This window comes from Ceratotherium simum, chromosome 1 (genome assembly GCF_057802395.1).
Source record: "Ceratotherium simum simum isolate JZ-2026a chromosome 1, ASM5780239v1, whole genome shotgun sequence".
NCBI classification, from domain to species: Eukaryota; Metazoa; Chordata; class Mammalia; order Perissodactyla; family Rhinocerotidae; genus Ceratotherium; species Ceratotherium simum.
In genome coordinates this window covers 79,746,399-79,774,223 of record NC_141900.1, presented here as the reverse complement: position 1 = coordinate 79,774,223, position 27,825 = coordinate 79,746,399, and the positions used below count along the sequence as shown (strand labels likewise).

General features: G+C 35.2%; 1 protein-coding gene across 3 annotated transcripts in view; it reads right to left on the bottom strand.

Annotated features, from left to right (window-relative positions):
- The window catches only part of PTPRZ1 (protein tyrosine phosphatase receptor type Z1), a 177,039-nt gene that overhangs the window by 18,321 nt on the left and 130,893 nt on the right, over nucleotides 1–27,825 (bottom strand). For 2 of the 3 annotated variants that reach the window (XM_014785324.2, XM_087430134.1), the window contains 8 exons: nucleotides 26,146–27,142; nucleotides 18,501–18,645; nucleotides 9,869–9,960; nucleotides 7,086–7,171; nucleotides 4,336–4,356; nucleotides 4,073–4,169; nucleotides 1,779–1,861; nucleotides 268–402 (listed from right to left, as the gene is read on the bottom strand). In XM_014785324.2, coding sequence (XP_014640810.2) covers nucleotides 268–402; nucleotides 1,779–1,861; nucleotides 4,073–4,169; nucleotides 4,336–4,356; nucleotides 7,086–7,171; nucleotides 9,869–9,960; nucleotides 18,501–18,645; nucleotides 26,146–27,142 — 1,656 coding nt within the window. The remainder of the gene's footprint in view (nucleotides 1–267; nucleotides 403–1,778; nucleotides 1,862–4,072; nucleotides 4,170–4,335; nucleotides 4,357–7,085; nucleotides 7,172–9,868; nucleotides 9,961–18,500; nucleotides 18,646–26,145; nucleotides 27,143–27,825) is intronic. The other variant, XM_087430138.1, reaches the window with a different exon arrangement.

Sequence of the window (27,825 nt, the reverse complement as noted above, 5' to 3'; positions counted from 1 at the left end):
TCTCTGTTAGTCTACACTGCTTTTCAATGAGCACTTTTACTTTTTCTCCCAATATGAGGAATGTATTTAAATAGCAGATAGCTTGATTTATAGTAAAACTTTTTGACCTATAATGTTAACAGTTTCCCTTTAACATCATACCTCCTAGAAATGAATCTTGATTAGCTTCCATAACTTTTGCTGCTTCCTAATGCTGACTCTATTTAAAGCAATTTGAAGTAGCTCTAATCGCAATTTTGGGAATGACATAAGAGACTACCCACATACCCTTCCTTTCTCTACGAGGTTTGTTATCATGACGATAACTTCCACGTTATGTTCCCATATCATTCTCCAGAAATCTTCAGCTGTGGATTTCAGTGGGCCTTGGGCAGCAATGTAAGCTTTTGGTCTGTTGTAGCCCTGAAGAAATAAATCACAAATGTTTCTTACTAATTTATATGCCATTTTTAACTGTACAATACTTAAGTGTTTAAGGTCAGCACATTTTTTCTATTAAAAAACATAAAAAATAAACTTGCAAAGCTGAAGAAACTTTAAAATACTAGCAAAGACAGAAACTCTTCCTTAACTATGATTTTTTTTTTTTTAAAAAAGAAGAGTTCTCTTTGCTTTGACACAACCACAATCCTCTGCACCTTTAGTCCAAGTGCATTTAATCCAAATCTATGTACTATGTTTCATATCTGGTCCTTAACTGTGCTGCTTTGAAATGTGTTTGAGGCATTGGGGCTCAGCTGTCTAAAACATTTAGGAAACCTCTGGTGTTGTCTCCTTATCCTCTCCTTGGTGGGACTGGGCAATGCTAATCATTAATAGCTATCCTTCACTGAGCAGCCATTGTTGGCCAAGATGCTTCACAAACATTACTTCTAATCCTTCACATCTATGTAAAATGGAAACATCGTCCCTGTTTTGGAGATGAGGAAACTGAAGCTCAGAGGAGTTAAGTGGCTTCCCAAGCTCCCACAGCTAGCTAGTGGCAAAACTGGGATTCAAAACCAGTGCTAACTCCAAAGCCCACGTACAATATGACAAACATATTGCCACCTCTGGAAGCACGAAGTGATTGCCTACAACAAACCCATGTACACTTATATTTGGTACTCACTTCTTTGAATTCAGTGTTCTACATAGCATAAACCTGAAGGCAGCTAGACTGCAAGGTCAGTGTCAGGAAAATAACTGAGTTCTGTTGACACTCAATTGACTGCAGTGAAAAACCAGTAAGCTAGTGAGTGGTCTATAGTCCCTGAAGAACTCCAATAAGTTCCACAAAGCCGGGTACCCTGAGGAGTGCCCAGAGTATAAAGGCTGATAACTGGTTTGGTAATCACTTTTAGCCAATACTAGCTTGGAAATTTCTTCAGTCAGGATTTACTGATCATCTGCTATATACACAGCATTGTCCTAGGAGCTATGGGATATTCAAAATAAGCACTGGCCCTGCCCCTCACATTTAAGGAGTTATAAACCTATCTAGATATATATATTCTACCTTGAACATATATTCTCAACCCAAATTCCTTCTCTCACCTAGGAGATTAACCAAATACAAAAAACAAACAAAACAAATACAATAAACCAAATACAAACTAAATACTTGAGTATTATTCAATATGAAATCCTTTAGTTATGGAATCTCTTACTGCTGATTTGTATTTTTTATTATTTAGCTAATAACATGTATTAAGCATTAGTATATTTATGGCACAGTGGTATAATAAATTCATAGTCTAATATAATATCCATAAACATTTCAGTTAAAACATGCTTACATCAACATAATTGGCATTGATGTAATCAGTCAGTTTGCCATCTTTTTCAGCAAGTTGTGCAAGCTTGACCCTACTGTGATCATCTGTAATAAAAAAAAGAGAAAATATTTCACTGTAGCTGGACCACTTTTCAGCATGAAGATAATTTATATTTATATAATAATTTATCAAATACAATTAAAATCAATGCAAAATCATTTACTTTAGTAGGCTTTTGGGAGATACAGAGATGAAAAAGATAAAGATAAATATAACAAGAGCCTCCGCCTTCAAGAAGTTTTCTAATGTAGAAGATGAGAATGGACATATACATGGAAAGAAATGTTCAGCTGTCAAGAAAGAGGTGCAAAGTACTAGGGGGATATGAAGGCAGAAAATGTATTGGTTTGGGATGACAATAAATGTTTTCGTAGAGGTTGAAACCTGAAGTTGGCATCTTAGATGGCTTTCTAAAGGTGGATGAAAAGTGAGAGAGTGAACAGTGGAGAGCCACTGAGGGGGAGAGAAGAGCGATGGGGGTCTCAGAAAGCTAAGGAAGAATGGCAGCATGGAGGCTCTGAATAGGAGGCCTACTGAGGAAAAGGAAGTAGGGAAGAAAGCAGGAGGGCCCTGGGAAGTTTCTGTGAACGGCAACAGCACACAGCCCCTTCAAAGGAAGAACCTCAAAGAGAAACTACTGCAAAGAGAGGCAGGAGAATGGTTGTCCAAGAACAGAGGACGTGGATCTTGCATTGTCAATTAAAAGAGGGCAAAGAGTATGGTAACTTATACATGGTGTACTGTGGTAATTCAAGTATGTTAAAATAATAAGGTTGGGATTAACTTCAGTTCTACAGAAAATCTATATTTGTAGGAACTACATAACAGAAAGGAAAGTATTACTAGAAGGAAACTTGATAGTTTCACAGGGAAGACTATTTATTCTTTTCAAGGATGAAGAAGTGAATGAAGACTAACCCATGACAATTAAAGAGATATTCTGGGATATTACTATTTTGGTGACAGTAGCAGCTCAGGTGCAGGGAATGTATGCAGAAACAGATGTATGGCAACGGAAAGATGGGTTTAGATGCCTATTTTTGTATTTTGGTTGTAATATTTTTAGAAGAGTGTTACTGGGTAAATTTCTGGGTTGTTTTTCTTCATCTCTAAAATAGGACTGTTGTTACTTATCTTTCCAGGTTGTTTCAGAGATTAAATGAAATAATGTATTTACAGTGCCTGATACCTAGTAGGTGTTCCACTAGGTTAACCTCCATCCCTTTCTTAATTACCTGGTAGGTATTTTCTATTTAGCTTGTAGAGGGAATAGCCTAACAACTTCACTCTGTCCAAGAAGCAACTGAGTTTTTATGTGCAGTGAGGAAAGTTGCTTTATTTGAGAAAGACAAACATGAAGCAGAGCCTTCTATTAAAATATAAAAATTGGTGTAGACCCTGTGGAAAGGAAGGTGGCACTTATGCAAACTATTTAGAAAATGTGATAACAAAAGAGGAGAGTACAGCTTCATTGGCTTCCAGAAACTAGAATGGAGCCAGAATTTAAATAACCCAGCTGGTAATACCATGTTCATATGAATCTAGGGAGTCCACCGAATATATAAGAAAGGATATAAATAGAAGTTTTGGAGGGAATGAAAGTGGATTTCAAGAAATGGAGGGGAATACAAAGGAAAATAAAAGGGAACAGATGTAAACAAGAGGTGTTGTAAGAAAATAGAAGAAAGATGGTCATTTCATAGGGAAAAATAGGTAAACTTGCATTAAAGAAAAGAGCCAGAGAGCTACTCATTGAGGAGAAAGAGAGAGAACAGCTAAGACAATAAAGGGAAAGAAGGAATAAAAAGAAGGAATCCAACTAACCCTTTATAAGACCCCAGGAAGAATGGCAAGAGAGGGAGGGAAAGGGTAGAAGGAAAAATAAAGTCTAAAGAAAATCTCACTTGGTTGGTAAATTCATATAAAGTAGGCAGATCTCAGTGAAAACGGGACTACGGAATATAAATAAAGACAGAAACCATAAGAACAGATTTACAGTCCATGGGGACTGAAGAAGGCACTGGATTAAAATTTGAATTTGTTTTGTTCAAAAGAAACAGATGTCATTAATTGCAGAATGTATTTAGGTTTAAGTGACATAACAGCCTGTATTATCTAACACAAGTCTTATTCCTCATACAAAGGTCCTGATAGAGCTACACCGAGGTCAGATTTCAGGGGACTTCAGGATGTCAATTAAAAGCACAGCAACTATAATGATCACAAAGTCAGAGCTGAGTGAAGGATATACTTACAGGCAACGATATTTATGTATCGGTTCTTGTGCTTATTGTCTGGGTGATTGGAGCTGTCTGCTGTAATACCTAAATCAACAGTACAGCTCTGCACTTCCTGTAAGAAATCGTATGCACGACATTTTAACACATATCCTTTCAAACAAAGTGCCTTAAAATATAGTAAGGGAGACAAAACAAACAAAATAACTATCCAAAATTTTTTTTTTACACATTACAACTATTTCTTGGCTAAAAGAAAATGCAGTGAAATAATGCCTTACCTGGTAAAACTCTTTCAGTGTCTAATGAGGGAATGAATGCCAAAAAAGTAAAGAAATCAAATTCCACAGCACACGACAAATGAGAAAAAAAAGCGTTCATATTAGGTTTACAATGGAAAACTATGATCATGCAATAAATACATTTGTCAAATACTAACTAAACAGAATGTTCCAAACAATTGCATGCAAATCAAAACTTCTAACCATTTGGAACCTTAAAATTATGTAAAAGAAACAACACTTTTAAAAGGGGACAGTGGTATAATAATATGATGAATTTTTAAAATGCAGATGAGAAAAACCACATATTTGATGACACATTTTGTCATATTAGTCAGATTTGCTAATACTCAAATATAATTTTATTTGACCACTATGGCACTATTTGAAACTCTGAATTAGTCATACATTTTTTGTTTATTTTGAGTAATTTTAAGGAGTAAACAGTTTCCTATTAGGTGGTTTGTAATAGATTTAGAGCTGTCAAAACATTAAAAGTCTCCTAAAAATTTTTTATCATACATACTACGTATTTTGAAACAAAATTTAGATAGCATTACTTTCAACATATTTAATTAGTAGACCTCTTTTTAATTAAAATATCAATAGGTAGAGAAAAATTATTTCTGCCAATTCTGTTTTAAGATGAATTAAAATCATTTTCAGAGATGTTGTCTATCTAAATATATTAGTTTGAAATTTACAATTATTTAGTATTATGATAATAACATGAAAGCCTCATCATTTTTGAGAAAGTATATAACCCAAATATGAATCTGATTGATCAGCAAATGGCCGAGCCTTTCTCCAAATAAGCTTTTAAGGCCTCTTTCGCAGCAAGTCATTCTGACTCTAGATTTAAAAACAATTTAATATACGAACCACTTAAAAGGCATAGCATTATTAGTTATTAAGCTAATTATTAAGTTAATGAAAAGTTTTCTTGAATCGGACTGTGAGTTAAAAGCAATGGGATTGAAAAAACACTTTTTGAGAGAAAACATGAAGTTATTTTATTAATTTAATTATTATGAACTGCTTAATAGTATTCAAAATGATTTTATAGTTGTGAAAACTGTGAATCTGCCTTTGCACATACGCTGTCAGCAACTTTTATTATAAATTATCTATTTTTCCTTATGGTTTTTAACATTTGGAAGATTAGACCCATCCTTGACATATTCTTCTTTTCAGTTATGATTTGGTTTGACATATGCCTAATAGTTTCTATGAGTTAATATCGTACCACCCAATAACCTCTATTATGGTAAGAAAAAATAGTTTAACGTTTTAAATATGTAATTTTTTATATTATTCTACTTTACTTAGTCGTTACCTCACACTGCTTTCATATTCAATGTAGCCATGACCTAGATCTTTTAAGATTAAATGAACTGGGTTCTGTTATTTTAAATTTAGTGAAAATCTGTCACATTTCATTTCTATTTCTTTTGATTTCTTTTTTTTTTTTCTTTTTTTTTTTTTTTTTAAATTTTTGTTTATTGCAGTAACATTGGTTTATAACATTGTAAAAATTTCAGGTGTGTGGTGATGGGTTGTAATTAGTATTTTGGTGGTGAACATGATGTAATCTATGCAGAAATAGAAGTACAATGATGTACACCTGAAATCTTTTGATTTCTTAAAGCTTTCTAATCTACGGCATTTTCCTTCCCTAAATGTGTCTTAGTGGATATGACGCCTGGGAAGCAGTTGCTTGGTGCACTGGGGCCGGGGGAACATTCCCTGATAGGGATCAGAGCTGAAAGTGCTTCAAAGAGGGAGGTCCATAGAGCACTTGGGGGTTAGTGGGAGAGGAACGCAATGTGATGCTTCCTAGAGAAGAGAGGCCAGAGGGGAGGCTGAAGAGCACTTGCTGGAATGGAAAGGACATGAGTTTTAAAATCACAGACCTAGGTTTGAATCCCAGCCCTGCTATTCATTAGTTGCTAATTAACTTCTGCAGAAGTTGATTTCCTCAGTAGTATGAACAGAAATAAAAACAAATAACTTCCAAAGCTGGGTGAAGGTTGACTGTAGAAGTACCTAGTACAATGACTGGTATATTAGGGAGTGCTTAATAATGTAACTTTTATTTTTTGTGGTTGTTATTGTTAACACTGGGCTTATGGCACCCTATTTTGAAAAATGTGCTTAACTGATACTTCAGAGGGCCACGGTAAATTTGCAGTAAATTTCTTTGCCCTTTCTAATGGTATTTTATGGACTATTACTAGAAAAATTTTCACTGATTGTGAAGTTCAAATGTATTTTAGAAATGCATATTTTCTTGAGAAGAAGATGAGATTTTACTTTGTATAATATTTATTTTACCTTGTGTAATAAATGCTTCTGCATTTATACTGCTGTAATACAATTAAGAGTTTGTACATACTTTGACTGAAAATCATGAAATTTAGTAGTTTAGTATAATTTATTTAATTTAGAAAATTAAAAGAAATCAGTGTTATTAATTCAGATTTAAAAATGAATACTGGAGTTCTGTATTTTATAGGAAAGAATTAACAATGCTTTTGATTTTTCCACTAGAACAATTTGGCTTTTAAAATGGAAAACCATTTTTCTAAATTGTATGCTAACCATAACACATCTCCTAAACAAATAAGTGATTATGAAACTAATATTCTAGCTAGAAATGAAAATGGTTTCAACACCCAGAAATAGCCTACTGCTGAATCTTTGAAATTTACTATTTTCCATAATAATTAAAATAGATATTACCATCATACCTCAAATTCTTCAGTGAACCCATTACTTGCATGTAAGTCTGCAACATGCTTTGGAAAGTGCTTTATTGGAATTGCTCCAACATCATCTAAGTGAATAAAAAAATTATATTGGAAAGGATAATTAAACAGAAATGAACATGCTTCTCATTTATAAAGATTTATAGAGTGCCTTCTTCTAAAACAACTTCCAAGTGCAATTATTCCTATAATCCCGATTGAATATCAGTGTTCAATGAAACATTGAGCAACAATTAACAATTCTCTCTATATTTACTATCAATCATAACCTTCATTTTAGAATTCTGATTTGATCAGGAATCTCTTTTCCTTTCATACTCTAAAGAGACAAGAATTAATTTTCAATGTTAAATTGTAAATATCACCAAATTCTCACTTCATATCAATCGACTATAGTTCTTTATGTGTAACTTTCTTTAACATGAGTGGGAGTTGCACGTAAATTTGGGGGAAAAATGCAGAAATAATATATTTTTAATTTTACCATGGACTAAACATAATATATAGTGCAATTTCAGTTTTATAAAACTGTGCAGTTTAATGTCTTGCAGTTAAATAGTCAGATTTTTGCATTTGAAAACATTTTTTCCTCCTCTCTATAAATAATAGAAAACATTTATATGTAGACTATTCATTAAGGATAATGTCAAAAACCTTTGGGACTTTTAATCTGTAAAATTTCAAGAATTCTAACTTGAAAATATGTGATATAAACAAAGTCATTGAATCTGTTAATTAATTCTGAAGGGGCCAAATTATCTTAACTGGCTCTGTTTTTTTTTTTTTTTTCCTGGAAAGACTGTCTTAGATTAAACATATTACTAGTTCACAGTATGCAATTTCACAAGTGATTTCTCTGACAAGGAAACATCAAACACGTTTCACTAGAAACAGTTATTTACATTAACAGATGTTCAGCATCTAGGCCATTTAATATTTTTAAGCTTCAGTTACCAAGAATTTGCTGATTTTAAAAAAAATTAGAATCCATCTGTTCTCTCTCTTTGATGAGTGTACCTGAATACTAAAATTGAATTAGCCAGTTAAGCTTAGCACTAGGCAAAGGTGTAATTCCACCTTCACACCTACAGAAGGATCTTGCCTGGAAGTAGCTTTTATAATTAGATAAGAAAACAGAAGGAATTGGTCACATCTAAATCATTAGTTCTTCTAGTAAAGGGCCTTCAAACCCATTGGTATTATCCTGCACAGCTGACCTTGTTTCACAAGCAAATTGACTATGTTTTATTTACAATCATGCATTCTAGCAATTTCTTTTATGAACTGGTCTGCAAGTAAGTGAGACTAACACATCTTTTTATTTTCTGATTTTACATAAAAATGGGCATATTTGGGTGATCAGGAATGCGTCTTTGAGAGCCGAGCACGTGAAATGAGGAGACGCCCTTGATGACTATTCTACTGAGAAGTAGAACTGCAGCTTTTGGATTTCCTGTTGAAGGTCCTAATTTTAGATTATTTTATTTATTGTTAGTAATAAACTATGTTGGACTTTGGATAATATTAGGGTTAATTTGCACACCCATGCTGATGGGGCATGTAGAAGAGGTATGTTTGAAAGTGAAAGAAATCAAAATGAAACAGATAACTGAGAGCTGTCAGTCTCAAAATTCTAAATGTGTTCATGAGAAACTGCGCTGTACTAAAATAAATGTACAGAATTTTAACATAAACTAGCAAAAGAGAAATAAAACAGAGATGGTTAAAGACACAGAGTTGATAAAAGAAGAAAAAGAACAAAATACCTCTAATTTCTATGCCTGTTGAAAATTACAAAGAAAATGTTTCTCTTTGGGTTTTTTTTTTTTTTTTAAGTCATGAGATTTCAGAAGATAACATCATGTAGAACTTGAGCCTCTAGCAATAATATATGGAATATCAGACAGTTTAAAAAATGCTTCTATAAAATGACCACGTAGTTGCATTTTTCCCTCTGTTTCCCCTGGTTGGGTGACTCTCTGTGCTTGTCTCATCCTCTATCCTCCAGTATTTATTCCATAGTTCACACATTTCTATACAACTTCCTTTTTCTTACCACTTTGCATTCTGAAATGTTATAAAATGTTAATTAAATAAGTGTCTGTGATTGTAGTTATAGTGTGAATTCTAGGGTCAGTGGGTGTCTTAACAAAATAACCCTGGCTAATTCTTGAATATTGTTAACCAGGTAAGTTCTGACAAAAATAGCTGATGTTTCCCCAGGTATTCAACTGTTTGACATTTCTACTTGAAGTATTGCACACAACCTTACATTCTTTGTGCTCATGTTTTTCTCTATCCTCACCATTTTACAGTTTTTTTTTCTAATATAGTTAAGAAACCTCATAAAGGAACTAAACTTGATCCTTATTTTTCTTTTTGTCCTATCCACCCTTACTGCACTGATTTAGTCTGCTTTTGTTGTTTAGGCTTCCATTAAAGTAACTGAAATGACTGAAAGTCAGTATTATTCTTAACTAATATTTAATTGTTATAAGTGTTTATGTTCTTTAACATATTACATTTGAACAATTATAAATTATCTTGCCACATCATCTTATGGTTAAGAGTGTTCAAGATTAATGAGAACAAGGTATAAACCTGGGTGTCTGATATACAATGTAATAAATATTTTGGGCAACACTAATATTTACTAATCTACACTAGAGCAATTTGCACAGCACTCCAATAAGGAGAAACCTTCCAATATTGTGCTTGCCGTTCAACATCTACCAGCTATTCATGGTCACACTTTAAGCTATTACCTGAAATTGGAAAGATGGGTGTGGGAGGTGTGGATATTACTCGAGGGGATGTACTGTCCTCTAAATAAAAGTGCGCTGTCTGGAAGCATTTCCTGGAAAGAAAAGAAAGCAATTTATACTACTGGCTGACATGGATAATAAGACAACTTCTGAGCTGCTTGAAAATCATGATGGAAATTTCCAGAATTAAAACGTAAGTGGAAATCTATATCTATTTTACAAAACACAGGTAGTAAAGAATTTTATGGCCTCAAAATTTATCTCAGTTTTACCTGTACCTGATGCAGAAGAGTGAGCAGATATCAGAGATGCTGAAAGAAGAGATGGCATTTGAAGCTGCGGTTGGTACCAATACCACATTGCTGAGCTAGGACACCTCGACGCTCTGGCTACTCTTCCACTGTTGCTATGTACCAGTGTGTCCTGCCACCTGGGACAGGACCAGAGCGGAAAAGAAAGCACGTCCAAAGCTATTTTCACTCCATATTTAAGTGACCATGCCCTTCGAGCATATTCAGCTGCTAGCAAATGGCAGCAAGCTGACTATGTAGAAACGAAATTCCACAGTGGTAACATTTTGATGAAAAAAGAAGGAAGCTTTATAGTGCAAGTCTGATAATGCAGTAAAGACAGAATGAAGTGAGGAGGAAATAATGAGCATATAACCAAAAACAAGGGTGATTTTCTTTCCAACAGATGCTAGCCTTGTTGATGAGGGTTTTGAGAGGGAATACATTTGGAATCAATGCATCTATGACCTACAATGTCACCTGAATCTATTTTCATTCAGATAATAAGAGCAACATCTGGTAAGAGCACATTACACACTATTGAGAAGAGCAAGGAACCACCTCCTGCTATAAACTAATGCAAACCACTCTTAATTTAAAAATTTAGATAATTAAAACTGCTAATGACACTCTTTGATGTGGGTCATTTAATTTATTTGAAATATTACTCATGAGCGGTTAAGTTTAAATAGAAATATCCATTTGAGTGAAGATGCCAATCTCATTTTCTATTTTAAAGACTCAAGCTACAAGATATTTATCCTAATGAGCTTTAACATAATACTTGTTCTTATACGACACACCTAAATTACGATATTTTTTCAGTAATCAGTTCCCGGCATAAAATTCTTCAGTGGCCTCCCACTGGATTAGAATGAGATTCAATTATTTCAGCAAAAGCTGTGAGACCCTCCATGACCCAGTCCTCTGCCTACTTCAGGTTTCTCCTCTCCTACAACTCCCTCCCTCACCCATTAGGCTCTAGCCCACACTGGTCCTCCCTTTCTCCCTCAAAGAAGCGCTGTCAGTACCACCTCAGGGCTTTGGCTCTTGCCATTCCCTCTGGCCATCTGCCTTCTTCCCATCATTTTTGCATTGGCTCAAAGACCACTTCCTCTGAGAGTCCTTTCCTGACTACCCCGGCTAAAAGTACCAGCCCACCCCACCAAGTCACTATTCTTTGCCCTTTTGTTTGCTTTGTGGCACTTATCACTATATGAAATACCCTATTTGTGTATTTGTTTATTTGTCTTACATGTTTTTAGTTGATCCTCCCTCATCAGAACGCAAGCCCCACAAAGGCAAAGCACTTTGTCTTAATCACTGCAGGGTTAGTCCTTGGTGCTAAAAACAATGAATGTCACGTTGTAGGTCCCTCAAAATATTCGTTTAATGAATTCACTGCTATAAATATGAGTAGTATAAAATTATATAGTTTATTTATAACCTTAATGTTGCAAGCCCCCCTCCCCCCGCAAAAAATCCAAAAGCAATGATGTGCATAGCAAAACCTAGTCCTCTCCTGTGATGGTCTAAGCCTGTGATAATCAAACCTGTGAGAACATAGATAATTGAAAAACCCAAGAATGTCTTCAAGAGAGAACAGATTGTGCAGGAGGAAGATGAGTGGATGAAGAATCAAGTATCAAAGGGACCCTGAGCGACGTTCATATTCTGGAAAGTGGAAGGAGTATTGCAGACTAATGAGGAATGGGAGGGATGAGGGCCACAGGTCTCATGATAAAGAAACTATCCTCTTGAAAGTCCACATTTGAGCAGAATTGAAACCAGACTGGAGCAGAAACTACAGGTAAAGTTTGGCTTATTTGTGCAACCAGAGATGTAGCATGTTCTGACACACTGATATGGAAATACTGGATTTGATACTTGCTGTTAAGATCAGAGAATCAAAATCGCTTTGATTCCTCTAAAATGTAGTTACATAAACTGGTGAAAGGGTTTCTATTTATTTTTCAAAAAATCTTAAAGTCGTAAAATGGATTAAGGGACTTAGTGCAATATCACAGCTGATAGAAGAACCCCTTCAACAGCATCTCTGACATATAAAGAAGGTCCGGTTTGAATACCTTCAGTGACAAAGAGCTCATTTCCTTATAAGTTGTTAGATATTTCTTTCTTATATTAGCTCAAAACTCATTCCCTTCTAAGTACCACCAAATGTTACCCAAAGAGGAGGCCTTGGCCTTCTGTTCCACTGTTATGCCTCTTACTGTTGATATCTTTTTTGTATCAAGCCAAATATCTATCTTCCTGTTAGTTTGACACATTGGCTCTAGCTCTGCACTTGACAGAGTTTGAGATTATGGTACCCAAGATCTTTTAGTACTTCAATCCTACTTTGGCCCTCATCTTTTTTAACTTTTGTCCTTTAAGTTTGTAGTCCAATAATACAAACAGGTAGTAGAGCATTGAACATGCCTTGTTCTGTCCTAACTCAGTAATCCTCCTCCCTGCTTTAAACATGATTCTCCTTCTGACCAAAATGCCTCACTCACTAACATGCCAGGCAAACATTGTCCTCCTTAAAGACAGCTCAGTGGCACCCGCCTGTGAAACACCCTCAAATTTCCTAAGCAGACTCCAGCACTCCAGTTTCTCTGTTTCCACTGCTCCCAACACAAACTTCCATTCACATTCACCTTTTTAAAAATATACTTAATTAATCCAAGGATGACCTTCACTTCCTAGACATTATTCTCTGTTATTTTTTAAAATATTTTTATTAATTGGTGGTTAGGGTAATTATTTTGTAATATATTTGTTTTGTGCCTATATCCTCATTACATTTTTTTAAAAGATGGGCCATGTCTTTTGATTTATGTAAACCCAACTCCTAAAATAGTGCCAGGGATGGGGCCGGTCCAGTGGCGCAGCAGTTATGTGAACGCACTCTGCTTCAGCGGCCCAGGGTTCGCAGGTTCTGATCCCGGGTGCACACCAATGCACTGCTTGTCAAGCCATGCTGTGGTGGCATCCCATATAAAGTAGAGGAAGATGCGCACGGACGTTAGCCCAGGGCTAATCTTCCTCGGCAAAAAAGAGGAGGATTGGCAACACATGTTAGGTCAGGGCTGATCTTCCTCACAAAAAAATAAAAACCAAAAAAAAAACAGTGCCAAGGATACAATAGGCGTTAAATGTTGAATGATTAGACAGGTTTCCAGTAGCAAGTAAATCCCACTAACCATAAGTTATTCAGCTACATCCTAGACTTTCCTGTCTACCCAAGCCTTAAATGGGTTAACTTAAAATCTCAAAACATTTGGGAAAGAGAGTTGCAATATATAGCTAGAGAAAGACGGATGGATGGATAGATAGAGCATGCATCTGAGAGAATGGGAAGAAGCTAGCATCTCATAGAATAGAAAAAGTTAAATTAAAATATATTGGTGTTGAGGTTTAATATGTTGCTAGTGTTCATTGTAGTATTTGGGTAAATACCAGCTCTACTCTTTTCAGATATGTAATCAAATATTTATTGATTTTAGAAAACAAGTGGTCCATTAATGCTACTTGCATTAACAAGTAATAAAAAAAACCTTATAAATCATACCAAAAAGCTTATAAGTGGGAAAAATTAAAATTAAAATAGTACAGGATAAATTCTGGATGAAGGTCATCTGTATATTGCTTAGGTATATTTTATAGTGCAGTCTTACCTAGGAAGTAACATTCTGCATAAAGGTCAGCATGGTACCAGAGGCCTCTATTCAGGGTTGGTAGCTACCCTCAGGGACCCAAGAATTTGAACTTTAAGATCAAGAGAGAATTCACATTGCTTTTCTTTCCACTCCCCCCTGCCAAAACAATTGCGTTTATGGAAAGTTCTTTCCACACTGCTTTTGATGTTGTTTTGATGAATATACCTTTGGTATTTTTAGGTTCTAACTCCTCAAAAAGCTCTCAAAAATTTACCCTTTGTCTTCTTTAAAGAGAACTTTTTGAAAATCTTCGTTATTGAAGTAATTTTGCATCTTAGAAACTTACGCTTTGACTCGTAAATTATACCTTAAAACATCTGGAAAATAATTTCAAGGCATATCACAATGTATGACAAGATTCAATATCTATAGTCCATCTGTTCTGTATAAGCAGTGAATGTCTTCACGTCTATGTGCTAAGTGTTGATAACTATGTCTCCTGCTCATTATCACTCAGCCATGATGAAAAAAGTGATGACTGTTTTAAACTCGTAGACATAAGTCCTATCAATCAACGTTAATCTGATTATTTAATTTACACCTTTTCATCACAGTAAGTCTTTAGAATTAAAAGCCAGAGATGTGTAATTATTATTCTATTTTTTAGATACTTATACAAATATGAAACAATATTCATTATGCTGCATTCATCACAAAAGCTGTTTAGAAGGTCTGACAGCAATCTTAAAAAAGATCTAGTAAATTCTCCCCCGAATGGTAAAAAGAGGAAACTAATTCTTAGGTGGGTAAGTGACATGCCCAAGGCCATACAGCAAATTCCAGGCAGAAATGGGAAAAGGACCCAGATGTTACGACCTCTATTTTGTTCTGTCTTCTTGCTACAACATGGTTTCTCTCAAGGTTTATACAAAACATAGGAGTCCACCTTGTGTTAGGTAAATTAGACAAAAGAGAGGACCTATTATACCACTTTGAGATTATTTTTTCTCCTAAAAAATTAGGTTAGAAAAATGTTTCAATATATAAACTTGGAAAAACTCATAAGGACCGTGGTGCTATTAGACTCTTGTTGATATGCCATTAGATTTTTAAGCCTTTCCACAGGCTGTGGTTTCCACAAGGATGGAAAATGTTTCCATATTGGCTCGTAAAATCATATTGTTTACAGATGCATCTACACTGGAATTTGAATACTTCACACGACAAACCTTGAAGAATGCATTAACATTGTCATTTTGTGCTTCAGCATATAATATCCCTAGTGTATTATTGATCTAAAAAGTTGCATTTTGAAGTGAATTAACTTCAAATGGATGTGAGTAAGATAGACATGTTAAATTTTGAAATGGATAAGTAAGACTGACAAATTTTATCAGAACATTTGATACTTAGATATAAATATTTACATAACCTTCTGAGTGTTCATAAACTAAAGCACTCTTTATTCAAAGTACACAAAGTATTATTTGTGAGGAAATGTGAAACATCGTATTAGTGAAAGTCAAATTAATATTTTTCAACTTGTAATTTTATCTTTTTCCTCCACATAATACAGATGGCATGACCCATTATTAACAGAAGATAAAAACCATTCCATATTTTTAATTTTCCATGAAATATCAAATCATATTAAATGACACCAATTTTCAAATTTACAGAAAATAAACTTGAAATATTAAGAGATTAAAAAACTCATTCTAATTATTTCAATCTTATAACTACAAACCATCTGACATCTTCACTATTTACTGTGAAGTAGAATTTCATCTTTTTTTCCATCTTATTTTAATTTTGTTTAACCTCAATTCCCATTAACTTCAAAAATTGGTTTGGCAATAGAAAAAATAAGCAAATGGGACTACATCAAACTAAAAAGCTTCTGCACAGCAAAGGAAACCATCAACAAAACGAAAAGACAACCTAACAACTGGGAGAAGATATTTGCAAACCATATATCTGATAAGGGGTTAATCGCTAAAATATATAAAGAACTCATAGATCTCAATGACAAAAAAACTAACCACCCAATTAAAAAATGGGCAAAAGACCTGAACAGACATTTCTCCAAAGAAGATATACAGATGGCCAACAGGCACATGAAAAGATGTTCAAAATCACTAACTATCAGGGAAATGCAAATCAAAACTACAATGAGATATCACCTCATGCCTGTCAGAATGGCTATAATTAACAAGACAGGAAACAACATGTGTTGGAGAGGATGTGGAGAGAAGGGAACTCTCATACACTGCTGGTGAGAGTGCAAACTGGTGCAGCCACTATGGAAAACAGTATGGAGATTCCTCAAAAAATTAAGAAGAGAACTACCATATGATCCAGCTATTCCACTGCTGGGTATTTATCCAAAGAACATGAAAACATGAATGCGTAAAGATACATGCACCCCTATGTTCACTGCAGCATTATTCACAATAGCCAAGACTTGGAAGCAACCTAAGTGCCCACCAAGGGATGAATGGATAAAGAAGATGTGGTATATATACACAATGGAATACTACTCAGCCATAAGAAACAATGAAATCCAGCCATTTGTGACAACATGGATGGACCTTGAGGGTATTATGCTAAGCGAAATAAGTCAGAGGGAGAAGGTCAAATACCATATGATCTCACTCATAAGTAGAAGATAAAAACAGCAAAAAAACCCCACGTAGAGACAGAGATTGGATTGATGGATATCAGAGGGGAAGGGGGGAGGGAGGAGGGTGAAAGGGATGATTAGGCACATGTGTGTGGCGATAGATTGTAATTAGTCTTTGGGTGGTGAACATGATGTAATCTGTGCACAAACAGAATATAATGATGTACAGCTGAAATTTATATAATGTTATAAACCAATGTTACCACAATAAAATAAATAAATTAATTAATTTAAAAAATTGGTTTGGCAGGGAAAATCTGATTAGATATAAACCAGTAATCCGAAAAAACATGATATCAATGTGGGTAAGAAGTTTGGCCAACAAGCCCAGTGGGTAGTAGGGAGAAAAGCTATATGAATTCTTACTGAGCAAACATTTATGGATTATGTACTGTATTCATGGTACTCTGCTGAGCCTGGAATCTTCTGTAAAGAGAGTCATTGGCAATTACAGGAATCAGTGAAGAAAGCAGCTTTGTTTGCATTATGTTATAGACAAAATAGACTTCTAACTCATGCGGATAACAAACGCATGATCTGCTCTCCATACTCTGAAGTCTACTCTGTTCTGTAAAGGAAGATATGAAATACAGCTGGTCATGAAAACATTTTATCTTAGCCAACCAATGTCCAACCACATGCAACTTCATGCTCCAGGCCTCACTGTCTCAGAGACTCCCAGCTTATTCCTGCTTCCCAGTCTTCCCGCCTGCTGTGCCCCTGCCCAGAATGCCCTTCTCCTTTATTTCCACTTTCTGATTCCTATCCATCTCAAGCCCTACATTTTACATTTACCCTGCCCACTCTGGTCTATCAAAATCCCTTGTTTTCTGGCCACTTTTAGCATTAGAAATTTCAGCTTCCATGCATATGCTTTTGTGTAATGTTTTATAAAATTTTCATGGAAAATTCTTTCTCCTCAATAAGCAGGGGCTCTCATTCATTTGTTTGTTCGTTCATTCATTCATTCATTCATTTTTTATATTTTCCCATAGTAGTTAACATAGTGAAAACTGTCAATAAACACACTAGTTTTTAACAAACTGAGAGAATATATTTTGGGATAACACATAAAGAGTAGTGATATGAACATATAGAAAGATGTTTCTAAACAAAAAGGAATTAATTATAGATCTTCTGAACAAAATTCTTTAAACAAAAATATAAAGTACTAAGCTATGCCCTTTCTTAGTTTACAGATATGACTCCTTATATCATCATAAAGACCTTGTTTTCCAACAGACGTAGTTATAACAGTTATACTGATTTATACTGTGTCCCTAGTAAACTTACTAATTTGCTGTGTGTTCTGCTTGCTATAGGATGGGAAGCTTACAATGAGTGCAATTTTCCTTCTCCTTTGAAAGTTTTAATAGGTTATTGATGAGAGTGAAGCTATACTTCATCCTCAAGTTAAATTATAATGAATTTTAAAATCCCATGCATCTTAATATAGTCATTAACTTTATTTTCTAATTATATTCATATTTTAATTGCTTAATTTTTATTCTTATGTATCTTTTTTATTGTTAGTATGCAATTGATATGCATCTTGTACAAAATCCACTGTTATAAAAAACCAATTTTTTTTTACTACATCAAAAATTATATTTTCCTAAATAATACCTTTTGAAATTGTAACAGCTGGAGCATTTAAGCTGAGAAGGTTAAATTTATGTTAAATACTATGATAATCTTTGATTGTGAATTAAATTAATATGAAAGTACAACGGTCAAAAACCTGCATTAAATATTAACTGAAACCAAATTTCCTCCATTTTACCATTAATTATTGCATTGAAGTATGAAGAACAATCAATTCTTTTATTATTATGTCTTTGGATTCACAAATTCAGCTTTTTCATAGTTACCTGTATAAATTAATGGTAGCTCTCAAGTAAAAGGAACTTTGAATATGCTTTGAAGACCTTTCAGATCAAAACTGGGCAAAATCTGAGCTTTATGAAATACATTTCCAAAACGAACACTCAACTTACCTCCAGTAGATGAGAATACCCACAAGAACCACTAGACAGATAAAAGTCAGGGCTGACACGATCACAAGGGGTACAACTGCCTTCTTCTCGGATTCCAACCCCTCAGCTAGACCAATACGAGATTCATGGCTACTATTACTGGCCTCTGTAGTCGGAAAAAATTGAGAAAGTTGATATTTAAGCTTAAGGAAAAATCACAACATTTTTCAACCGAATAATTGCAACCTTCACTGTTGTTGCTTACCTTTAAAATTTCAACTCTAGGATGCAAAAACTGTCTATTTTAAACCAATTTAAGTAAAACAAAGTTTAAAAAGTAAGGCAGGCTATCAGAGCTGAAGAATGATAATATCCCAACAGAGACCAGGATCCGGGTAGGGGTGCCATGGCAAGAAGTGAGCATAATACTGCCTTGAAAAGCTTGTTAAAAGGAAAATGGAAGTATTAAAATAAGAAAACTACCCAGTTTTTAAGTAAAATAATCAGGAAAAACAATGCCACTTACTGAGTCACCATATATAATCTTGATTTTTTCAAAATTAATTTCAATGGAATTAGTTTTAATTCTGCAATTAGGTAAATAATTAGGAGCAATTAATAATTTCACGAAGGGAGAATCTTAGGATAACTCTTCTTACATTAGGATAACACTTCAATCCAGCAAACTATTTAAAATTTAAGTTTAGGTTGGTTTTTAAAAGTTTTTTTAAATGCCCTTCTTATCAACCGTTTTTCTCTATCAAAAATAAAAATGCGGGGCCGGCCCCGTGGCTTAGCGGTTAAGTGCACACGCTCTGCCACTGGCGGCCCGGGTTAGGATCCCAGGCACACACCGACGCACCGCGTCTCCGGCCATGCTGAGGCCGCGTCCCACATACAGCAACTAGAAGGATGCGCAACTATGACATACAACTATCTACTGGGCTTTGGGGAAAAAAAAGGAGGAGGATTGGCAATAGATGTTAGCTCAGAGCTGGTCCTCCTCAGCAATGGATATTAGCTCAGGGCTGATCTTCCTCACACACACAAAAAATAAATGAAAAATAAAAATAAAAATGCTATTGCATGTGGATTAAAGGAATATGTAGATCTGAGAAACTCTTTTCAAATATTCAATTGTAAATTATAAGAATAGTCTAAATTCTGTCCTTGGGTTAATTTTAAGAGATGGCAATGACTATTTTTGTGACCAATTGGGTACATTATTGTTCAAGCATATTCAAAATCACTGCAACTGCAGCCATCCTTCCAAGATGTTAAAAGAGTTTCAGAACCACAGGGTTTCAGTGGCCAGTCACAATCCTTCACTTCTACTTCAAGGTGTGTGCAGTGGGAAACCAAGACGATCGAACACTTGAACTGTCCTACCACAATGATATGCAGACACTGCTACAAAGTAAGAGCTCTTACCCTGCCTACCTGCAGAAGTTCTGGAAGAACCAAATAAGTTTCCCATCTGAGTCTATATTGCTTCCTACACACTTGGCGCATTTGGTGCTTTTATACGAAGTATCTTACTATTAGTGATACGAGACAAAGGGAATCAATTCAATTTAAAATATTTAAGGATAAATTTGAGAGTAATAAATTCATAAACATAGCAATGAAATATATCTAACTGCAGAGAACTTAAGATTTAAAATGATAGCTTTCTTCTGTAAGGAGAGATGATGCAGAAAGGGTCAAGAATTTAATCCACTCATATAAGAAATGTATCAAAAGACTATAAATGACACCCAAATTTCCCAAGATGTTTGTTCTTATAATTACGGACGCATTTGCTAGAAAAAAGCAGAATTTAAAGGTGTGACTAAAAAGCACAGAACTGAATAAAAAGTGGCAGCACTGTAAATCAACTGATCCCTGAGCTGCAGTTAACATTCTTGTGAGAGAAGCTCACACTTCACTTTCCATTATGTTAATCATACGGTCTGGTAATTACATATTGTGGTGAGGCTTATCTAGAAGCCTAAATAATCTGATGGTAAATATACTGAAAATTCCCTTATAAAATTCAGGAAAGCATCTTGTTTTATACATGATTATCTTCACATTTTTTCCTTTTGTAACTATTGTTACCTAAATGGAAAGTCTGTAGGTAATAAATGAAATAATCCATTTAGCAAAGTCCCTGGTCCCTAGTAATTTACAAATGGTGGTTAATATTATTACCGCATCAGTCATTCTTGAAGGGTGGTCCCCAGAATAGTGGCGGGAGCATCACTTGGAACTTGTCAGATACGCAAATTTTGGGCCCCACCTCAACCACTTCAAATATTCTGAATCAGAAACTCTGTGGGTTGGGCCCAGCAATCTGTGTTTTAACATTTTTTCCAGGTGATTTTGACCCACATTAAAATCTGAGAAACAATGATGTACATTAATTTATACACAAAATGAGCTTATATAATTGCACAGGTCTTCAGTGACCACAAATATTCACAGCAATATGTATATAGGTGTATATATAGATACACACGTATCTCACTTATATAGATGTATGTGCATACATATATACGAGATATGTCTTATCATATATGTGATATATATGTCAGACAGATAACATAAAATATGTAACAAATTACCATATATATCACACCCACATTATATACACTCACTATCCATGCATGTATGCACACATATAGTCTTGTATACAGACGTTTCTCATAAGTTCTCTAGGAGGTCTGATTTTAAAATGAAATCTTTAATTGAGGAGTTAGAATGATAAATCCATTGTAACTGCATATTATGAAACCTAGATATTTTATGCACGATGGGACACCACATGCAAGTACCAACAATCAACTGGTTGCTTTGTATACTATAATAAGGAACAACTAGTTGTATTGATTTTTACATTTATTAGTTGAGACTAAAATGTCTATTTTGATATGGATCAGTAGTGTATACGAGTTACCCAAATGATAAGACAAGAACCTACTAATAGATAATTAGGAAATAAATAAGACTAATATTTTAAAATATCTTTTGAGAATAAAACAGTAAAATTTTGGTTTTAGAATTTAGGTATTATATACATTTTATTGTCCTCAATCATGAAAGCATAGTCTCTAAGAGACAGACACCAATTACATGTTTCCAGTCTCAGTTTTGTATTAACTCCCTATGTGACCTGGATCACGTCATTGAGTATCTTTGTGTCTCATTTTATTCATTCATAAATTGCAGATACTAGTAATTGCCTTATCTATATGATTTTGAGAACTATGTCTTGTAAATTATTCTACATTCTAGGAGTACATAATAAAATTATAAGTTTCAGAATTAGTCTATATGCATTTGATAAAGAGGCATATTCAATTATTGGATAAGACAGACTACATATGATTTTTTAGATATAGTTTTAAAAACAGGCAAGAATTTTTCCTTAATCTTGTTTGATCTTACTTCATTAATTTTGCTACTTGATGATGTTGGATGTTATATTTGGATTGTTTTTTCCTTATCAGTGGGAGAACATACTCTTAATAATTAAATAAATCTAATTAGCACATTGAAGAGAAATTGCTAAGTTTTAGTCAATAATTCTGGGTTTGGTATTTTGCAATATATAGTCTTTCCAAAACAGCAAAATCTAGCAAAAACATATTGTTAATGTCACCACCTAGTAAGATACAAAATCGATAGATTCCTGATATTTTCCTTTAAAATAAATCTAATAAAAATTTTAAAAAAAGCACTGTAATCAAAGCCAGATAACAATTTATATACATAGCAACACTAATGTATATAGTGACCCATGGATTCATTATTCATTCTCACATGTCAGAGTTGAAGTGTTTAAACTGGAATGCAATGTTAAATAGGTTTTAAGTCAGAACGGAGAAAAATTTCTCTATCAAAATGTACGAACTTTTAATTGGTGCTCACTGAAGGAAAAATATACAACTAATTCAAGGGATGGACATAACAAAGAGGAAAAATATCCTAATGAGATTGGTGTGCATGTTCTGGATTATAAATATCCACTTTTATGCAATAAGAGTGCAGGATGTTACTTTTGATTTAAATATTTTCATCGTTAATTTTAAAAATGCCTTAAAATTTAATAAAAGCAAATTATAAAATTCTTATCATCAATTCAATAAAATTATTTAGCATTTCATATGCTTAATGGTATTGAATTTCCCTTTTTTTCCTATTGGTATTTGAAGCAAACATCTGTATTATATATGCTGCAAATAATCTGCTCTAAGAACATCTGGCCAACAAACTAATTTGCATAAAACATGTTAACAAATTAAATGCATTCTACAGAAAATGTTCTAGCGTTTTACATCTTGTCATACAATACCTATACACACTATGCATATTAATGCATATTATTTAACTTCTTAGAAAGGTGTATAACAGCCAAGTACAAAGTAAAATGTATTTTGTTAGTTCACACTGCCCTCTTTAGGCAATATTAACATAATGAAACAAAGACAGTTTTTAAAAATTGGAAACTTCAAAAAAAAATCTTACCATTAACTCTCAAAACTTAACAAAAGGAGTTTTTTAAAAGCTCCCCAAGCTGAGGTGGATGTGAAAATTACCTAATTCTTTTCCATGGGGTGGGTCAGAGAGAGGTGTTAATATCATATTACTATCAGATCTTAGAATTCATTTTATAATTCAATAGAATTAGTTTACAACTAATTTAGAACATGAGTAAATACGAAAATTAAAACCATCTATTTTTTGGTGGTTTAGATAATTTTCAATCTATCATTTCAAAAGCTAAAATGTATTCTGCACACATAATTCCTCCAACATGGAATAGGCATCTTGTAGAACATAAAAAATTGACAATAAGTAAAAATCATTTCATCTATTTTGTAGAGAATTAAATTAAGAACCAAAACATGTTGAGAATTCATTTGAAATAATGAATAAAATCATACTTTAAAAACTGTAAATTGATTTGTTGAATGTCTTAATTAAAAAAAAAAGTCCCATTTTACCAAACTTCTCTTTCCAGAATTTTTCTATTTTTTGAGGAAGAAAACCACCATATCTCAATCTATCCCTTGGATCCATAACTAACCTGCCTCTGAAATGTTGAACACTTCTGAGTGTCCGCTAGTCAGAGTCGGTCTTGAGGACTGTGGGGATCCGGGATTTATCTCTGAGTCACCTGCGCCCAGGACCCCATCAACATCTCTTTCGTTAACATCTGGAAAACTGAAATCTGTGGAGGTCTCATTATCATTAAGGCTATCTGAGGCCCCTTGCCCTGATCCACTCTCTTCATCACTTGTAAGCACTGCCCATGCTTTAGATTCTGGGGTGAAAGGCAGCAGGGCATTACCAGTCCGGATGTTATTTTCCTGTTTTCCATATTTGTGCTTTTGGGTTAGTGCATTTGTTGGTGGTGATTTATCAGGACTTCTGTCCACATCAGTTTGACTGGCTGATATTATATCTGTGACTTTATTTTCGTCTTCAGAATTCTCAGATAGTGAATAAGAGATTGGGTTATTCTGATCCACAAGACTGTTTTCCTGGGTGTCTGAATCATTCATTACCTTTTCCTGTGACTCTCTATAGGAGGAGCATGACATACACTTATTTATGGATAAACCATCTCTGTCTCTGTCATCATAATCATCATCATCATAATCATCAATATCACCATCGTCACCACCACCCACTAAATCAGCATCAGATCTGGCACTTGGAATCAGCTCAGAAGTTGTTTTAGAAGGAAACAGCAACTTGGTTGTGGTTACAGAACCATCTCTGGTGGGAGAAACAGCTGTAATGGAAACATACACATTTCCTAAAGGAACAGAAGGATCAGCAGTTACAAGTGTATCAGAAACAACTGTTGGAATACCAGCAAATACCTCATCAGTAATAGAACCCTTGGTGGAGGTGAAAACTTCATTAGAACCTATAAGCTTATTTATAAGTGTATTTGGTGGGACATCGATGGATAAAACAGGAGTAACAAATGCATGCCTTCCTTTTGGGGGAAAGACATGGCTAATCTCCAAGTTGGCAGTTTGGAACATCTCATAATTACTGTACAATGAGGGTACCACTTGCTGGGAATTTTCGCTTTTAAGCAAAACTGGTTCAAAATATTGCTCACTTGCATAAGACATGGTTAAACCTTGAAGAGAAGCAGCGTGCATATTAGAAGTAGGCGATACATCAAAAACTGGTACAGACGTAGAGTGCAGCGTATTTTCACTTGAAGCAGAATCTGATGCCATGAGATGCAATATTGTAGAACTAATTTGATCAACCTTGGGGGTTTCAACCAATATTGGATCACTAGGCACAGCTGCAAGAGCAGTTTTAAGCAATGTGTCAATATCAGAAGCCTGAAAGGAAGGTTGCAGCAATACTTCAGTATTAAAAGAAGCTGAGGCCTCATAAAACAAGAGCGGAGTTGAAGGAGATAACATTTCACTAGAAGCAGGGTCAGAGGACGCTGGCTCTGGGTTTGCACTAAGCACAGGTTTAGGCAAGGTGTCATGAAATACTTGAGATACAGCATGTGTAGGTTGAACTGAAAAGTTATTTTCTGGAACTTGACTAATCTCATGATCAAAAACCTTAGTGGCAGTATAAGCAAGAGACCCTGGAAGTATGCCCTTTGTGCTAGAAATGGAAACAGGGGGTTCTTGTAAAGATGAATTCAACTTATTTACATTATCATACAGGTCAGGCACGACTATGCTTTCAGAATGATAAACCATCTCACTGAAAGATGAAATTTGCAGTTCAGTCTCATTTCCATATATTATGTCACTTTTAGAAAGCGGCTTATTATCATCACCAAACACAGATGTAGTATATGTAAATTCAGCTACAGAAACAGGTGAAGAAAAGTTAAGGGCTGTCAGACCATCTGTGTCAGGCAAAAGAAATTCACTATCAGAGGAGGCTCCAGACCACTCCCCATCACCAGAGGGGCCGTGAGTAGGCTGCAGCAAGGATGCTGTTGGAGTTATTAACGAAGACTTAGGCATCGGTGTGTGGCTAGGACTGCTAAATAAGGAACCCTGATGAGATACATCAACAGAATCATGCACAGGTATTGCAGAACTGTGAGAAATAGTGAAGAGGTGTTGGGAGCCCTCATTATCAGAGAAAGCATAAGCAGGTTCAGGCCCTGAAGAACGTGCATGCATCGTGACACCACTGCTGGATGGTTCAACTTGAGAAAACATAAGTGTTTTATAAAGGACACCAGATTCACTACCACCAAATTCCAATGTCTCTGAAGCAGCATGAGTAGTGGTCTGATGTGACACCACATCAGAATATTGAGCAAGGCTGGGTTCTAATAGCAAATCACCCCCAGCCACCGGCAGAGAAGCATGCAGGGACACCTTATCACTCTCAATAGCTGAAGTAACTTGTGGAAGGATTTGAGACACTGTATACAGATGGCGAGACAATTCACTACTGAAGGAAGCAGAGGAAAATGGGAGCAAAGGTGCACCATCATAGGAAGACAGGATGGATTCAAATGACACATCAACACTGGGAAATACAGGCGTAGCATGCAAGGCCGAATCACTACTTGAAGCAGCAGGGGTAGTGTTGAGGATCTGATTGTCAAGCAACAAAGGGGTGACTAGAGGAAAGACTTCACTACTGTAGGAAGGTTGAAGAGGTGTCTCACCATTGTATACTGGTTGAGTTGTCTGCGAGTGTACCACGTTGACAGTGGGCACCGAATCGTGTTGTCCGGAGGATGGAGTAAAAGCATGAGGTGTTACCTCAGTCGGGAAGTAGGCAAAGGTAGAATAATGTGGCATTTCCATATCTGTGACTGAGGGACCTTGTGACACCAGTGGGCCTGGAGAAGAGGACTCAGTTGTCTTCTCAGCTTCAACAATATGTATCTCAGTGTAATTAGTCTGGAGAAAGCTCTCTCTACCTGATCCAACATCAGGCTCTGTTGTCACATCTGTAGTGCTAGGAAACCACACATTTCCATCAACGGAAGGATCCTTTAGAGATTCTTCCAAACCTGAGGCTGAATCTTCTGAAGCATTTCTTGGAGATTCTGGAATAAGGACAGCATATGTGATTACTTCCGGGTTTTCTGAAGAAAATACATACCCGTGGGATATGTTCTCAGAGATGAAAGGCACAGCAGAAGTTGCAGGACTGGCGCCCGAAGAATCATCAGCTCCCGTATCCAGCCTGAAATCAGTCAATAAACTCTCTTCCTCACTGATATCAGTAGATACCTCTTGGGATTCCGTTTCAGAAACTGTATTTAAAGATTCCACAGTCCCAGACAAGTTCATCTGTGGAAATCTGAGAACAGTTTTAGAGCCGTCATTTAAAGAGGCTGAAGTGCCTTCCAGAGTGCGAGGTGGCAGTTTGGTCACAGTCTCTGAAGTCAAAGAAATGTCTTTTTCTGAGGCTAATTCAGTGACTGGTTGGGAAGTGGAATCTAAAGATGTGCTGTGAATATCACCCTTTCCAGAGAATTCGCTTCCTCTTGTTGGGGATGGGTTAGTCTTGGCCTCATTGTATTTAGTCCCTACGCGATTGTAGTTTGCTGTGGTAGGAATCTGGGGTTCCTTTCTCCTTATTTGGTTTGTGGCACTGTCTCTACCAGGATTCACAATAGTGTCTTCTTCAATGTCTTTTCCCTCTTCTTCCTCCTTCGAAAAGCAAGCAAAGTTTAATGGAACATAAGGAAATACGAGAAAAACAAAATCTTGATAATATCTTATATACTGTATTATACTGTTAATCTTCACTTGTGGGATCTTGGGAACTTCTCATAAAGCACCATCCCATAGAAGCCATGCCTCCATCCTATAACCTTTATCACCCACTCTCTAGGGACAGTAATTAAACTTAATGAAAACTCCCTATTTATGGCTGCCTTTATTTTAATGCTATGGAAGAAAGTAATTAAATTAATAGATACCACAGCTTTGAAAGGAAGACACATTGTAGTTTATTGAGAGTGGTATTTAACATGCTATTTATTTTCTTGTTTTTATGTTTCTCTGTTCAGTTTATCTGGCAACAAGCTAAATAGCAATTAGCTTCTTGTAATATGAAACGGCAATGAAACAATTTATTTCGAAGACCAAAGTAGTTGCATATTCAGAATATTTCATTGTATATATTCAGAATAAATCACAACTTTTAAGCCATCATAAGAGGAAGATTTAGGACTGGAAGAGGTTTTTGTTTTTGTTTTTCATTTTGTTTTAAATACCTTCCACTTAAGACTTAGGTAGACATTTTAAAGACAAGTTGTCAAAAACATACCTCTAGTACTAGTTCTTTAATTTTGTGTTTCCCTCAGAACCATCATTCAGATGACCCAGTC